We start from the raw sequence: 15,296 nt of genomic DNA on the forward strand, positions 1-15,296 counted from the left end.
ACAACAGCTTACAGGCCCTCACTGATCTGTTTGCCCTGTTCAAAGGAATGTATCATAAGCACATGAACAGATAAGCCTGAGGAAGCAGAGTAAACATCCATGCTATTCAGCTCATCCTCACAATGAAGCCAGTTACATTTTATTTCAAGAATAGTATTGTGAACTTGTGAACAAAGTGAGTATATCCAAACATTTACAAGGTTTGCTAAACGTATGTAATACTATGAATGCATGTTCTCAAGAATATTTTTCTCTGCTACACTGACTCAAACTGGCAGGAAAAGTACAGCCAAAATATTTCAAACTTAACAATACATAAATTTCACTAACTACCATGGTAACAAGTCTGTTGCCCAACTCCCATTTGTGACTCACAGTAATATGAAAACAACTGAGACGATGGGAACGAATGATTGTGAACAGAATTTTGCAAAAAATATAGTAATAAAAATTGCAGTGTTACTGCTAGGAGATGTGACTGAGCATATTTGGCACTCACAACTTGTGCTTCTATGTGCTATGCCTTGAGTTATGCAGAGTAATTAGCATTTGTTTCTTTTCTAAGGAAACATCTGGGCCCATCAAACTCACCATAATCCCAGAGGGGGAATCCAAGCCTATCTGCCTACACTGTTAAAGCAATATTTCAATTTGACAGCACATTTACAATGGCATTTCTTACTGTGGTTGTGGGTATGAGGGTAAAAAGGCTTTGCACATGGCCCAGATGACTACGGTCAGCCATGCGTACGTTTTCATAATCACAGTATCGTATCTGCTTAAACATCCTAATGAGTGTCCTCCAAGGTGATGGCAAATTAAATTTAAAAAAAAGGAACAGATGACTTAATTTAAATTCAGGCTCAGGGAGGATCTGTGGAGAAACACACAGAACAAACCACAGAAAACACTCTGCCAGTGAGAAGACCAATTTATGTGTTGTTTGAACAAGGAGCTTATATTGGGAGTGAAAACAAAACACAAAGCAGCCAGCCGGTTCACATTCATTTCAAAGGCGTGCTAGGAGACTAGAAGTGACAACGAGAAAAGCAGTGGATGGTGGACAGATCTCATCAATCGGGTAGCAAGAGTAAGATCAGTAGAGTTTGGCTTGGCTCAGACACGGCAGCAGCCTATTTTGTTTGCGTGCATTTCTTTGGCACTCACTGTGACAGTTATCTGTGGATAATCAAACTGACATAATTCAAGCAATATCACACCTATCTCAACAGTTCAGCCATCTCTTTAATACTTTCGATCTGAACCAACCATCACATTGCTGTGTGTGAATTTACACAGCATTACAGTGTTTGCAGGTGCAAAAGAATCATGTCAAAAAGACGCTGCACGCTAGTATACTGTCCAGCCAACTCTGCCATTATTTCTACCTGAACTAAATTAAAACAGATTTGTTCTACAATGAAATTGAACAAAACCTTTGATCATGAGACGTCGGGGAATTAGAGCTGACAGTACAAGCTTCGCTGCTGCACTGCACCAGAATGCCATATGTGTTGATACTACAGACTTGTTCAGCTGTGACAGTTTAGCAAAGAAGCAAATATACAGAATTAGATGTGGGAAGTCCAGGTGTAATGTTTGTCAGCACCTGTATGACAAGTGCACTGAGAATCTCTTGCGAAACATCTTGTGTAACATGATGTGTAATGACATCTAAGCCTTTTAAATGTGGCATACCCTAATAAAACATAAATATGGCTCTCTAATATAAGTTTAAAAATAATATTTGTGTCATATCACATATTGCATGTTTGATGAAGACCATACAAACACGATCAAACAAGTGTCTTGAATGTGCTTGATGATTATAACATACAGTATATTGGAGGTTTCATGAATTTTCTCTCAGGTCAGCTGTGCGTTGGCTCTGATTGACTCTTAGAATGTCTCTTTTTGCATTGATGTCTATGTTTCTTGGTTTTGTTGCAGTTTTCCTATTTCTATGCTCTTGTTAAATATAAAGATTTATTAACGTCACCAAAAATCAGTTGATGATGTGTCCAAGCCATTTTCCTTTTAACAGTAGTGTCGTTATCCATTAGCCTACGATTAAGCCTCAAACAGAAAAACATTGTACACTAAGATTGCTGAGCTGCCTCACTGCTAGTGGAAATAAATCTTAGGCATGGAACATTTGATTTTACTAATCTGATTCTAAACGTTAGTTGATAATAGAGTGTTACCACTTGATGCGTATTGCTAAACTGATATTGAATAGCTAAATGTTACCAATTTGATGCCCAATTGACCATCATTATTTAAATGATGTTACTGCTCAATATAATTGAATTGCTTTGTCCTGAATTGGATTTGTTGGTACAGGGATGGTATATGACTAGATGAAGCTCAATGCTGCCTCATTACACTCTTGAACCTTGTCGCAATCTCCCTCTGTGGTCACGAGTTTCTGTCTTTCTATCTGGGGTAATGTCACTTTCCCGTAAAAAGTACAGCACATACACAAGATTGTCTAACTGGCTGATCAATGTTTGGTCACAGGAAACTGCAAAATAAAGAAGTGATACAACCGAGCTGTTTATCATCAGTAACACCTGGCATTCTTAGCCAACTCTACCTCAATAATTAACAGCATGTAAGGAATACAGAAGTCCCACTTAGATTATAGGACAGTATAAATATCACTAATTATAATAAACAGTCTAAACAAATATATTGAACTAATACCTAACCAAAGCATTTCAAATCAAAACGGTTACTGATTAGTTTTGTGAACTGATCAACACATTTATTAATTTACTTGTTCTATGGCCAAAAAATGAAAATATATCAGTAATTAATGTTAGGAAACATTAATGCAATACTTTAATATAACTTTAAGTTTGTGTTATTGCTCAACAATTGAAGAATTGCAGAATTGACAGCAGTGTGTGCAAACAAGGCAAGCAGGCAAGGCTGGCTGTCTTACTTGGTGCCCTTGCAAGACATGACAAAGACTACTTATGTCTCAATATACTCTTTTTATAGTTGGAAATCTCGAACGCTGTAAGTGACAGGACAAACTACGAGCAACATTAGTTATTTTTATGTCAAGAGAACTATCCCCTGAAGCTCTATAGAGCTTGCAGAATTTAGACCCGGCCTCTGTCCACTGTAAATGTCCTCTTGTCAAATTCCTGCTGAAGGCATAGGTCGCTCCGAAAAATTGGGTTGCATGACCCTTAAGAGTAATTGCTCGATTAAATGTCCAGTGGTGAATTGTAAATTGCTTCGTTGCATAAAGCAGCTAACTGCTAATGCTTGTGCAGCGAACATTCAGATATCTAGTCTCAGCTTATCCTCCCCCTGGCTGCTGTAGTATGATACTGTTCCATTTGATGTTGTTGTTGCACATTTCTAAAAAAAAAAACAAAAAAAAACAAATGACTATAAAGCAAAATATCAGACAGGCAAACATGGCTATGTGGGGAATTCCTTGTTGCTCAGTGTCACATTAAAATGGGGGCGGGTTGTCACATTAAAAGATTATACAATCATTGAAACAAATCAGAGCTTCACAGCAAAAAAAAAAAACAGACATCGTGGTCCCCTCTTTTTAACATTTCACCATGCTGAAATATATGGTTTAATACATGCAGAGGTGTAGTTGCTATGATGGAAAGTATGTAATCTAACTGAGGAGGTCAAACATTTAGACAAGTGCATGGTTTTACACAAATTATTCAACACAGAATAATGAAGTCCTTCACAGTGCCATTTCTTTCTTCCACGCTTTAGCTCACTTTACTCCCAAATGACATGTGCACAATAGTATCAAAAATAACCTGTAGTTTTCTGTGACAACTGCTGTCTAAGGCTGCATGGAAGTCACAGTCATTACAGCCTACATACTCCACTGATGGAGGTAGAGAGGAGAGCTGCTCCCCTGAGGACTGACAGCAAGCCACACACACCACCGCCAAGCAGCCTGAGAGTGAGTCAGCTGCCTTCCTACAAACTGGATCCCCATCCACATCCCACAACAAAGACAGAGAAAGCAGCGAGTAGGAAACCACCCTGGGGACACTGAACTGGTTATGTGCTATACAGTATGTGAGAGAGTCTTAGCTTTGGGTGTGGGTGACTCGTTGCACCTGCATGGTTCTCCTTCAGTCATTGGTGCCTTCACAGCTCATTTATATGAAGCAATAGAACATACTTTTAATGATTGTATCTATGACTAACTGTTGTTAGTAGTATTGTAACACAAATGCAACCAATGCCCTTATCTAACAGCCTTTTCCTCACAAGGTAAAGGTATAAACTATTTTTGTCTTCTTTTGTTTTACAGGCAGGTGTTTTGGATTGTTCTAGCTGAATTCAACTTCAATTTTTAAAGTCAGGAAAGCGATCCTGAGAAGATGTCAATATCACAACTCTCATACTAACTAAAACAATCATAAAGGTGTAACCTTTCCTGCACTAACTGGCCCACAAAAGTAATATGGTGTGTCAGGGTGATGTCAGTCAAGCACAGTCAAGCACACCCACACACTTTTTAGAAAAGGTCAAATTTGGCATAAGTTAGAACCCCCATGTGAATGTGCTATGGGTGTCTAATTTTGTTATATTGTATATCCATTCATCCTTTTTCTTATTTTTTAAATCTACCTTTGGTTAGAAACATTTCCAGCATAACATAAGTCACTTGTATTTGACACCCCTGCTATCCTGCCGTTTTCAAATTTTCAGATGTTTCTGTTATTTTTAGTAATGGTATCAAAATAATCCGTTAGAGGAAGAATGTGCGACTTTTTGAACCAGTAGATGTCTCCCTTGAGCACCAACATTAAACCAAAACAAACTGCTGTTTGGCGACACCTCCGCTATTCTGAAGACTCTCCTCCAGCGGCACACCTCCAATCCCTCTCCACTCGTGTTCCCACAAAAGAGTTATCAATTACAACGCACCAAAAAAGCACCATTAAGCACAAGCGCCCGGCAACATTGTCCTTTGCTTGGGCTGCAATTGCCTGTGGCCTGCATTGTTGTGTTAGCAGGCTAATGTTAGCACACTTTGGTTAACTCACAGCTTCACATTGCACATAAATTGACGCAGAATGACCGTGATCTAAACAGATGGGCAGTGGGTAGGTTGTGTTATTCTTCTTTTATCTAGTCCTTGACTAAAACAGCTTTCTACTCAGGGCAGTACCGTCCATGTAAACATGATATACAGCTCAGATAACTAAATACTTGATATACTTGATTTCTGCTATATTTATGTGTAAAATGTTGCATGTTCCTCCTTTTTTCAATTTTAAATGTTTAGAACCTAAGCCTTTCTTTGTTTTTTGAAAGCCTTCATTTGTTGACACATGAGACAGGTTTAAGGAGTTTGAAAAAACAATTCACAAGCCTTGTTACTGCAAAATCAAACGTTAGCCAAATAACTGCTCTGTACACTAAGTCTGGTTGATACGTTGATTCTACAATGGTAACTCTCAAAAATTAATTCCCCAAAACAGGTTGCCAACAAATTAATAAAATAATGAACCGTGGTAAATTCAAACTATGATTAATGAGAACTGAACTGAGTATCCAGTGGGAATGTAAATTGTTTTTTATAGCCAATAAAAAGGGTTCATATGCGCATAATAATCTGAAAAGGCCATTCCCTGCCCCCACATCAAGGTGAATACAGTAACATCCCCTTAAGGGAACATCTGTGTTAAAGAGACTATTGTGATGCACTGACCTGATCACTACATTGATTATCAGATGACACGGCAGTGAAGCAAAATATAACTATTAAATGTAAAGCTGAATTGTCACGCATGGAAAAAAAGAAGACCAACAATATCCTTTCTCCCTTGTAATACTTGAGTCTGTCTTTCAGATCACAGACGATGGCAACAGTTTAATGAGATTTAAATCCCTATAACCCTCGTGCTTGGGTAGAAATGCTCTGATCCCATCCTTTAATCACACCGAGGGAGTACCTCCTATGTCTCTATCAGGAATCAAAACAAGGAAATTCAAATGATTTGATGTAAGGCCAGAGGAACACAGAGACAGCTGGGTCATGGGACTCTATTTCCCATCTTTAAATAAACAAGGCAATGCTAAAATTAAACAAATCACGTCTCTTGGAGTGTCTCTTCAGCGTGTAATTCTTCTCTGCAGGAAAGCTATTCCCAAACATCTGACAGACTTACAACTATTATTATTATTTGTCATCTTGACAAATAATAGGCCTGAGCCTTTCGGTAAAAACACACATTTTATTGTTTCTTCTAGGTTTCTATAAAATATTGAAACCGTCGGGAAAAGTCAGGAAAGGTATACATGAATATTACCTTTGAGTATTTTATATATAAGTTGCACTACTGCAGCACACTTAACATAAGTTGTCCCAGCAGAATAGTGCAAGGCAATAGTGCAAGGATGTGTCCAAATTGCTGAATTTCCAGCATTAATGTGTTAGTAACTGAATGTGAAGCAGGAGAAAAACACAGTTTGCATGCACAGCTTTCGCTGGACAATTTACCATTTAAAAAAAGGCTGCATCACCATCATTGCATATACCTGCAGTGTAAGTTAGTGTGTGGTGTTTCTCCCAATCAGTGCATTATGTATCAGATTTCACAGTGGGGAGGAATGACTCAGTGTAAGAGCTGGCTTGGATCCTAAAGCATATTTTCCAAACTTACAAATGAACCTTTGTCCAGAGTCTGGACAGAAACATGATAATGGACATGCTGTTACATCATGTTGGCGTATTGATTGGATGGTATGTAGCTGTAATTGCTTATCATAAAATGCAGTGTAGGCCTCTGTCGATGATAATGCACCAGTGAGCTTGAAAATAAATATAGGGCCCTATATTGACAAAACAGCATATTGTAATTGCAGTACATATTGTAATACCTGGGCAGGCTTGCTCTACATCATGCCTTTATACTTTGATTGTGTAACCTTAAAAGGAAGTAGAGTTGCAGCTGTTTTCTCAGTCTTAAGCCACCGCTAAACAAGGTACTGTTACCAGTTGCATGAAAGAAGACGTGTAAATACAGGCAGTTTTTTAAATGGCAGTACTTATTTCAGCAAATTATTCTAAAGGTTTTCCTAACATGATCTAGGTATTATGATTTACACAATGAAGTGATAATAAAACGACAAAGTTGGCAGCAGGAGCAGGCTACATGTTTTGTAGTGAGACATTATGTAAGACACAAATGCACTTCCTCAGGTCAGCTCCAGCCACCTTCTCAGCAGCTTTATTGTCTTTGCATAAAGATCCCATCCCTCAGCTCAAATAGTTCACAGAGCCACCTAGTGAGCCTTTACAAGGCTGTGCACAAGAAGACCGTCCATTAAGAGTTAATGAATTCACTTTCACAAAAGGACCTTAAAGCCACAGTTCTCAGCGCTGTGTCTCGGAGGTAAAAATAGAAACGAGGCAGAATGGACGGATGCTATTTACAGTCCTCCGAATATCTGTCGCAGAAAGTGGCCACCTATAGTAGCCCTTATTTCCCCTGAAAATTTGTGGAAAAATGGCACAAATTCCCTCTGCTTCCCACATACAGTGATTACATCTCATACACTTATAATTATTATTCTGCACACTGTACCGCCTGCACTCTGTAATATCACAGGGAAATGTAGGATTGCATAAGGAGCCTTGTGCTGATTACCCTTAATCTGAACTGTGAGAGAAATGGGATGATTTTAGGTGCATGCAGTGAGCATGAATCAGAATATAACCAGCGTGTATTGCATGTAACTGTGATCAAAGCTGTAATGAATGTAGGGTGTCTGTGGATTAGCATGAATTAAGGATTTCTACATGAAACAGCTAAAGCACATACACATTTAGAGACTGAATGGCACCAGTCTGTCTCCCGCTGACCCCTGCGTGGATGTGTGTGTGTCTGTCAGTGGGTGCGTGTGTTTCTGCGGGGTGAACTGGGCCTCAGTGAGTGGGCACTGACACTGGGCAAAGACCACAGGAAGTGTTTGGAATGCCTTCGCTTGAGCTTTATCAAACAATAGACGGCTTATTGCCGATTTGATTTTTCCAGAAAGCAAGAACAGAGAATGACTGTCCATGTGCGCACACAGTCTTCATGCACCGTAGCAAAATGTACAAAATTAAAAATGAAAGGAATTTAAGAAATATTGGCTGTGGTATTTCAGTTTGTTATGTCTACTCACACGCAGAAGGTGCAAGTTTCTCCAGTGCTTTCTTGTGAAATGTTCTGGATTTTAACTTCAAATATTGCTGCATGTTGTGTGAACAAGTATTACACACAAATATACAAACTTCCAAAAAAAATGTTGACTTTGGTAGTTTTTAAGAGGATTAAATTATCTTAAACATTTCAGAGCTTTTTTTCTTTTTACAATCTCCTCATCCTTTCATTAAAATGTATGCCTATTAAGTTCTGCATATAGTGGGCGTTCAGTTATCCCACAGCAAAGAGGAGGTGGACATTAAGCATCAAGATTATAAATATGCAGAGTAAATCTCTATTTTATGTTCCACTGAAAGGAGATTAGATTGTGTCAGTGATGTGGACATGTCAAGGGCTGTGACAGGTGGGCATTGATGTCTCCTAAATAACAGAAATATAGGCAGTGATCATATTTACAACTCATCTGAATGATTCAGTTTGAACACAAAAGCACCCGCGTCTTTAGAAAACATGTTAGGGTTGCTTAAGGGACATAAAGATAATACATAAAATGCTGAAAAAAATAAAATATTCCACCCTCATTTTGTGAATGTCTTTCTGACTTGTTTGCCCCTCTGGGTGACGTGATTCAACACAATTTGAAGTCAGGAGGACACGCTGTTTCAGAGGAGGACAGCCTGTAACACCCAACAGCATGTTGCTGACATTTACTTAAACCACATCATGTCAGCTTTTTTATGATTAATGCACAGTGAACTTTTGAAAATAAAGTTACAAAAGAGCATCCTCTGCAGCTCTTAAGTAAAATCCTTTATGTGTTTTTTTTCATAATCAGGAAAAAAAGAGATAAGGATGCTATTTGTGTATGCATTTCAAGACTGACTGAATCTTCAAGACAAGGAGATGCAGAATAGTAGGTGCATAGGCCCTGCATCTGTGATACAGGAGCCCTTGTGTTTACAGTATTTACAGCACAGACTGGGAAAGCCTTCAGTCCGTGTTTGGTGTTGATTATGTTACTAGATCAGCAAGCAACTGATCAGTCTTGCTTGAGACACTCTGCTTCCCAATCCCCTATAACCAAATAAATGACACAGCTGGCACCCTAAGGCTACTATGGGCTGCCATGTGTAAATATTCATTATAACTTCATTCGTGTATGTAGCCTACAAGGCCAAGTTTGCTCACTATTAACACGAATCTGGCAACATGTACCACCTGCCAGCCAGTGTCGGTTACCGATAATTCCTCATTCAGACACACCTTCCCTTCACTCAGTTGACAGTAAATAACCTTGCAAAAAAAAAAAAATCTCACTACATCGTCTGGTTTCTCAGTTAAGAGTTACATCCTGCGGTCAGAGACTGGATCAGATTCGCTGATGCCTTACTCTGGCCTTGTTTTCGGGATGCATGAAACTGTATTAGTAGCGTTATCGCAGTCATACTCAGAATCCTCCTTGGAATACATTGGGCTCGGGCGTCTTCACGCAAGTCAAGTCACTTCTCCCCCCCCCCCCCCCCCCCCCACCGCGCTGTTTACAATCATGCCATGGTCACATCTGCTTTCTTACCGTTTTGCGCCGACACGAAGGGCAGCATCAAGTTCCCCAGAAGGACCACCGCCAGCATCACTGCGTTAGGATGCATCGTCGGGGCTCGACGAGAGTACCAGGGTCTCTGTCGGACGAATGTGGGAGGAGAGATCGTGTTTTAATCACAAGATCTAGAGAGATGGGCCCAGCATAGCACCGGGTTCTTTAAAAATAGAACGCCGAGGATGACAAAATAAAAAAAAATGTTTGTAGATGTCTTCTTAATTGTTGAGGACAGCGGTGGGTGAGAGGTCCGAGGTCGAGGCCAGCGGCTCAGGGATGCCGATATGCGGCCATAGGCGGTTGAAGAAGCCTCTTCGGATTGCGGGGGAGAGGTCTTGGGATGTCAGGGAGATTGTCCACAGTGTAGTTCTGAAGATTCAAAGATGCGCAGAGCGATGCGCATTTACGCTCTCGCGGTAACGTTGCGGTGATTAAAATGAAAGTGGTGCACAAATTATTCCCGATGGGAGCCGATGTAGCCGAAACATAAGTCTGCTCCAAAAAGAGGAACAGATGCTGGTAGGACACCAACGGCTGCAACGACAAGCTGCGCGTGCCCTATGCGCTCATGACCGTGAAAAGAAGCAGACACACACACACACACACACACACACACACACACACACACACACACACACACACACACACACACACAAACAGCTTAAAACACGTATGTAATTGATGTCGTTTATGAAATCAGTGACTTATTTGCGCCTGCATTCACTCAAATGCAGACAAAGGTATTTTAAGTGAAGACAGGTGCGCATATTCATCATCTTCCCATTTGCAAGATGTTGATACTGCTCATACAGCATTTTTCTGTACTGACCACAGCTTCAGTATCAGCATGGTCCATATGGTTTCCTCTTTTTCAGCAGCTCTTGCAATATTAATGCTTCTATAAATTCACTGCTCGTTTATCAGCAGGAAAAGAAAAAAAAAGTCAGATTATTAATAAAACTGTGCAGGAATTAGAAATATCTGAATAGGCTTGGTTTTACATTTTAAAAATACAAATGCACTAAATTGTTCTGCAGATGGAATGAAAGTGAAGCGCTTGTTTTCAACAGTCCCATCTTTCCAATCCTATTTCACAGAGCCCAAATACTTGCTCCTGTCAGGTTTTAATGTGAGCAGATTATGGTGATGCTCTTGAGCTCAGTGAGGTCATTTATAAATTATGTCATCACATCAGTGGCCTGGCTGTTCTCAAGCTGTATGAACCACATCCCCTTGAAAGTTCAACATGGCCTCCTGTAATCCCCTCTATCCTTAAGCTGTGCTACTGCGTGGGTGCCCTCATGTGGCCAGTTGTGGTAACTTCATAAAAAGTCTGAATGCCTCTTATTTTTTTAAGTTGTAGTCAGTTGCAAAAAAAACAAAGCCCTTTTACCTTCAGCATACTTACTGACTCAGTTTGAAGTACTATGGGGTGAATTTAGTGACTTTTTTATGTATGCATTGTTCACTTGCAAAAATGTAGGTATTTTGTTTAGTTTAAGTGCACATTTTGGTGCATTTTAACTAGATTGTTATATTTATTTAGATGCTCCCCCCTTCTTATACACTTCTGTCCATGTTTTTTTTTATACTGGGACAATGCAAAGAGTCAGTCTGCTTAACTGCAGAACAAACTTCCCTCCACTTTACAGCCCTCCCTCCAGTTTGTCTATGAGAGACCACATTTAAAATGTAACCCCACCTGAAACCTCGCACAGGCCAATCAGCTAGAGAAGTGTCAGAGCAGACGGCACACCCTCCTTTGTTCAAAACCAATCAGAGTGGAAGTGTGGCATTTTGCCCGAGGGAAAACTTACCCCTGGGTGAGTTAATTACGCATCACTTAGCTGTTGCCAATGTGTTCACAACGGTGGACCCTCTTTTGGGCTTTTTACAACGATTGTCTTCATTTTTCGGTCAATCTAGTATGGAAAGTAGACAACAATGGCTTACCAGGCTGAAAAATGAACTTAGCAACAGTCCTCTGGTATCAAATGTGGCGTTTGGCTTTATCCTCATGGGACTAGAGAAGCTGGTGGAGCTGGAGTTTGAGTGTCCTTGCAACCCTACATGGAACGGAGTATTTTCATCAGCTTTCTTCATCATTCCTGCCGTCATGGCCTTCACCTTGATGTTGATCATTCAAGGATGCAGATGTGATACGTGGTGCAGGAAAACTGTTTCCCTCTCCAGTTTTGTTCCTGCTATCGTGTGGCTGATCTTGTTGTTCCTCGATGGCCAATACTTTGCTTGTGCTATGACAGACTGGGAGGGTAGATTTGTAATAGTTGACAAGGCGGCTCCGCAGAAGTGGTGTGAGCCGATAAGTGAGGGAGAAGTCACCCCACAAGAACTAATGCTCCGCTCACAGCAGCTCTTTGTTTTTTCTCAGGTGAGTTCATTATTTTCAACTTTATAGAAGCTTATACTGTATGATTGTATGCACTGAAGATCCATAATGTTGCATCGCATGACCCTACAGAAACTATTTCTATAGCTCTGTTAACAGTCTTTGTCAATAGAAACTAGAATATGTCTTTGGTTGTTTACTTAACAACATGTTGCTTTACTCTTTTGTACCCCAGGTTATAGGCATAATCCTCCTCATTTTCATCTGTGTGGGTCTCGTAGTGTATGTAATCAGAGAAAGCTGCGAACAAGAGGTGGAGATGGAGGATGCAGATGTAGCCGAGCTCACAGTGCTCAGGATGAGCTCTTTACGGACCCGGACATCATGAGAGGACTTGCACCGCCCAACAAACACCTGCCTGATGGCATGGAAACTTTGTAAATCCTTTGAACAGACTTCACTACCAGTTTTCGTAACTATTGTTAATAGGTGCTGTTTAAAAGTGTTTTATGTTAAGGAGATAGCACATGATTGGTAAATGATGCCTCCAAGTGAAGGTAATGTAAGTATGGATGTCATTTAAAACAGTATTTTGTTTTTGTTTTTTATATAATATCGAATTTGTAACCATTTTTGTGCCTCTTACTATAGTTCCTATCTTTAAGGGAAAGTGTTATATTTCGGGAAATATGCCTCTTAACATATGTCCAAGGGTTTGATGAGGAGGTCAAAACTACACTCATCTCTGTCTTCTAACTTTAAAGCACCAGCTAGCTGCTGGTTAGCATTGCCTAAAATAAAGAAAAGGGGAACACAGCCAGCATTTTTCTGTCCATATATAACAAAATCATCTTTACAGTACCTCTAAAGGAGGTCTGTCCTAAAGCTTTAAGTTTTTAAAGTAAAATTATTATTTGTTAGTTTTAAAGGAGGTTATGTTCCAGAAGAGACAGAAAGTCTGGTACATAACCCCCCGTACATAAAATGGTGAATTACCTGTTTCGCTGTGTTCCAGGTGCTAGGTTCAGCAAAACAGCTTTTTACCATAGTTTCAAATAAGTGACATTCAACCTCGGCAAGGTTTTTTTTCCTGTCATCGTGAATTATTAGCAAGAATCCATGAGAAGCTCATACAGAAGTGTTCCCTAACTTTAAGCTTTTGGTACCTTTAAAAGTAGTGTTTTCTCGTGCCTTATATACATGCTATTGCAACACAAGTGGAATCCACCAGGCAGCTAATATCAATCTGACTAATGTTAGTTGACTTGTTATATTGTGTGTGTCCTGAAAATGTTTATTCAAAGTGGAGTTTCACTTTATATCTTTTAATTTTCCCACATTGGTCGTTAACCTCTTCAGACTTTTAAAGGGTCTTGCTCCCCCTCTTGCCTTATGCCGCCAACAGTGATGAAACTGAATAAATTCATGTACCTTTTTGACACCTACCATGTATACACTGATTTCTATCATAGCTGCAACCCGCCAATAGTGATATGTAGACATGAGTTCTGTAACTGTATTTGCAGTACGTTTTTTTTTTTATTGTTTTGTAATAAAATAATTTATTTATTGAAGTAAAACAATCAGGGATCTTGTACTGTCATGTCATATTTGCATAACAAATTCCACAACTGGAACGCTGAATCTCCTGTCTGCACAACAGATTGACCTTTCAAGGTACCAATAAAGAAACCTTGAACCTTGAACAACCCTCATTACCCCAACGGTCTTGGGATTCTGAGTTTGTCTGTAACTGCACTAAAAGCTAGATTTTACTGTAGCGTCGCTACAGCGAGGAAATTTAACAAACGCCAATCCACCGTTGAACATCAGCATTTGAATACTCAACACTGATGTTCCAACAGCTACAACCTATGTTTACCAAAGCAACTCTTGTTCAATTTTTAGTTGATGCTGTATATTCAATATCTTCATTAGGAAGATCAGAATTTGCTTGAAAAAAATTGAATGACTATTTTAAAGCAGTTTATCTTCAGAGGAAAACCAAAACTGTTGGTAGTAACCTGGTGAATGGCACCTTTATGTTTTAAGGTGGCCTTATTCCAGAAAAGATTGTTGTTCAGTGGCTTTATAGGCTAATCTTTGCTGCCTGGAGAGTCCCTGTAGGTCTGACAGAATTGACAAATACAGCAAAGTAGAGTTCTGACTTGTGTTTCTTGTTTTTTTTCCCACAACATTGCCTAAGTGCCAGTTAAGCCTATTAAGTGTAGAAATTGGAGCAGACCCTGCATGTTCATCCTGTGGGGGGAGCTTATTCAGAACTTCACAGATCGCCTTGAGGAAGTTGTCTTTATCCACTAAGCACCTTTCACTCTTAATCACAACAGGGTGTCATATTCATTTGCAGACAAATACAGAGCCACAACTGGGAGTCTTAAACTACTTTTATAGTGAATGTTCACTTGAGTATAGGACATTTGGTTTAAACATAATTGCAACCACTATTAAGCCAATAACAAAACTTAAGAAATGTATAACTGTTGCAGAGCCAAGTCCTCCCCTTAAATATGCAGGTTCTAATAAATACTAATACTACACCATGTACTGGTTAAGTTAAGATCAGCATGCTGCCTGCCTTTAAGATGATAAATGAGGTTGATCCTAAACTAAAAACTTGGCAGTTAACATCCCCACTGTGTACTTTTATACATCGTTTGTACATCACTGTATCAAGTGTTCTACGTACATCAGATTTACGATAAATCTTTCAGTGTTTTAACTGAAGGACTTATCTGTCAGTTTAAGAACTTAATGGTTAGTGGATCTTGAGTCTTTACAGAAGAGAAGTTGGATGAAAAAACAATTAGGACAGTCAAAGAGGCATGAGAAATTAAGAAAGCGAATTGTTAATTTTTAGTGATTATCGATATTAGCTAATTTTATCACAGATATGTGCTGGTATTGCTAGATTTATTCACTAGTCAAATTTCATTTGAGTGTCATTGTATTACACTAGCAGTTCTCTTTCATCAGCAGAGTGTGCTATACAGATTACAACAAGCATTGTCACTCTCCAGAGTGTCAAGCAGTGTTGCACTTTCATGCGCAGTTACTTTCCAGTTGAGTGACCTTCTTATCTTTATTATTGCTCTTTTCCTCAAGTGTTTAATAACTGATTTTGAGGGATCAACATAATAAATGTATATATCTCTACAGATCGAACATGATG

The 15,296-nt window shown here is 39.4% G+C and overlaps 2 protein-coding genes across 3 annotated transcripts in view; one reads left to right on the forward strand and one right to left on the reverse strand.

Annotated features, from left to right (window-relative positions):
* The window catches only part of nptnb (neuroplastin b), a 28,820-nt gene extending 18,508 nt beyond the window's left edge, over positions 1 to 10,312 (reverse strand). The window contains exon 1 of one of the 2 annotated variants that reach the window (XM_061039425.1): positions 9,733 to 10,312. In XM_061039425.1, the coding sequence (XP_060895408.1) occupies positions 9,733 to 9,808 (76 nt within the window). In that variant the 5' untranslated portion in view covers positions 9,809 to 10,312. The remainder of the gene's footprint in view (positions 1 to 9,732) is intronic. The other variant, XM_061039434.1, reaches the window with a different exon arrangement.
* A 1,256-nt stretch (positions 10,313 to 11,568) lies between these two features.
* LOC132980274 (calcium homeostasis modulator protein 6) lies at positions 11,569 to 13,979 on the forward strand. The gene is made up of 2 exons (XM_061046323.1): positions 11,569 to 12,148; positions 12,342 to 13,979. The coding sequence occupies exons 1-2, from the start codon at positions 11,684 to 11,686 to the stop codon at positions 12,492 to 12,494; spliced, it is 618 nt and encodes a 205-aa protein (XP_060902306.1). The 5' UTR covers positions 11,569 to 11,683; the 3' UTR covers positions 12,495 to 13,979.
* Positions 13,980 to 15,296: the final 1,317 nt, after the last annotated feature.

The sequence above is a fragment of the Labrus mixtus genome, chromosome 1 (assembly GCF_963584025.1).
Source record: "Labrus mixtus chromosome 1, fLabMix1.1, whole genome shotgun sequence".
In the NCBI taxonomy this organism is placed as follows: Eukaryota; Metazoa; Chordata; class Actinopteri; order Labriformes; family Labridae; genus Labrus; species Labrus mixtus.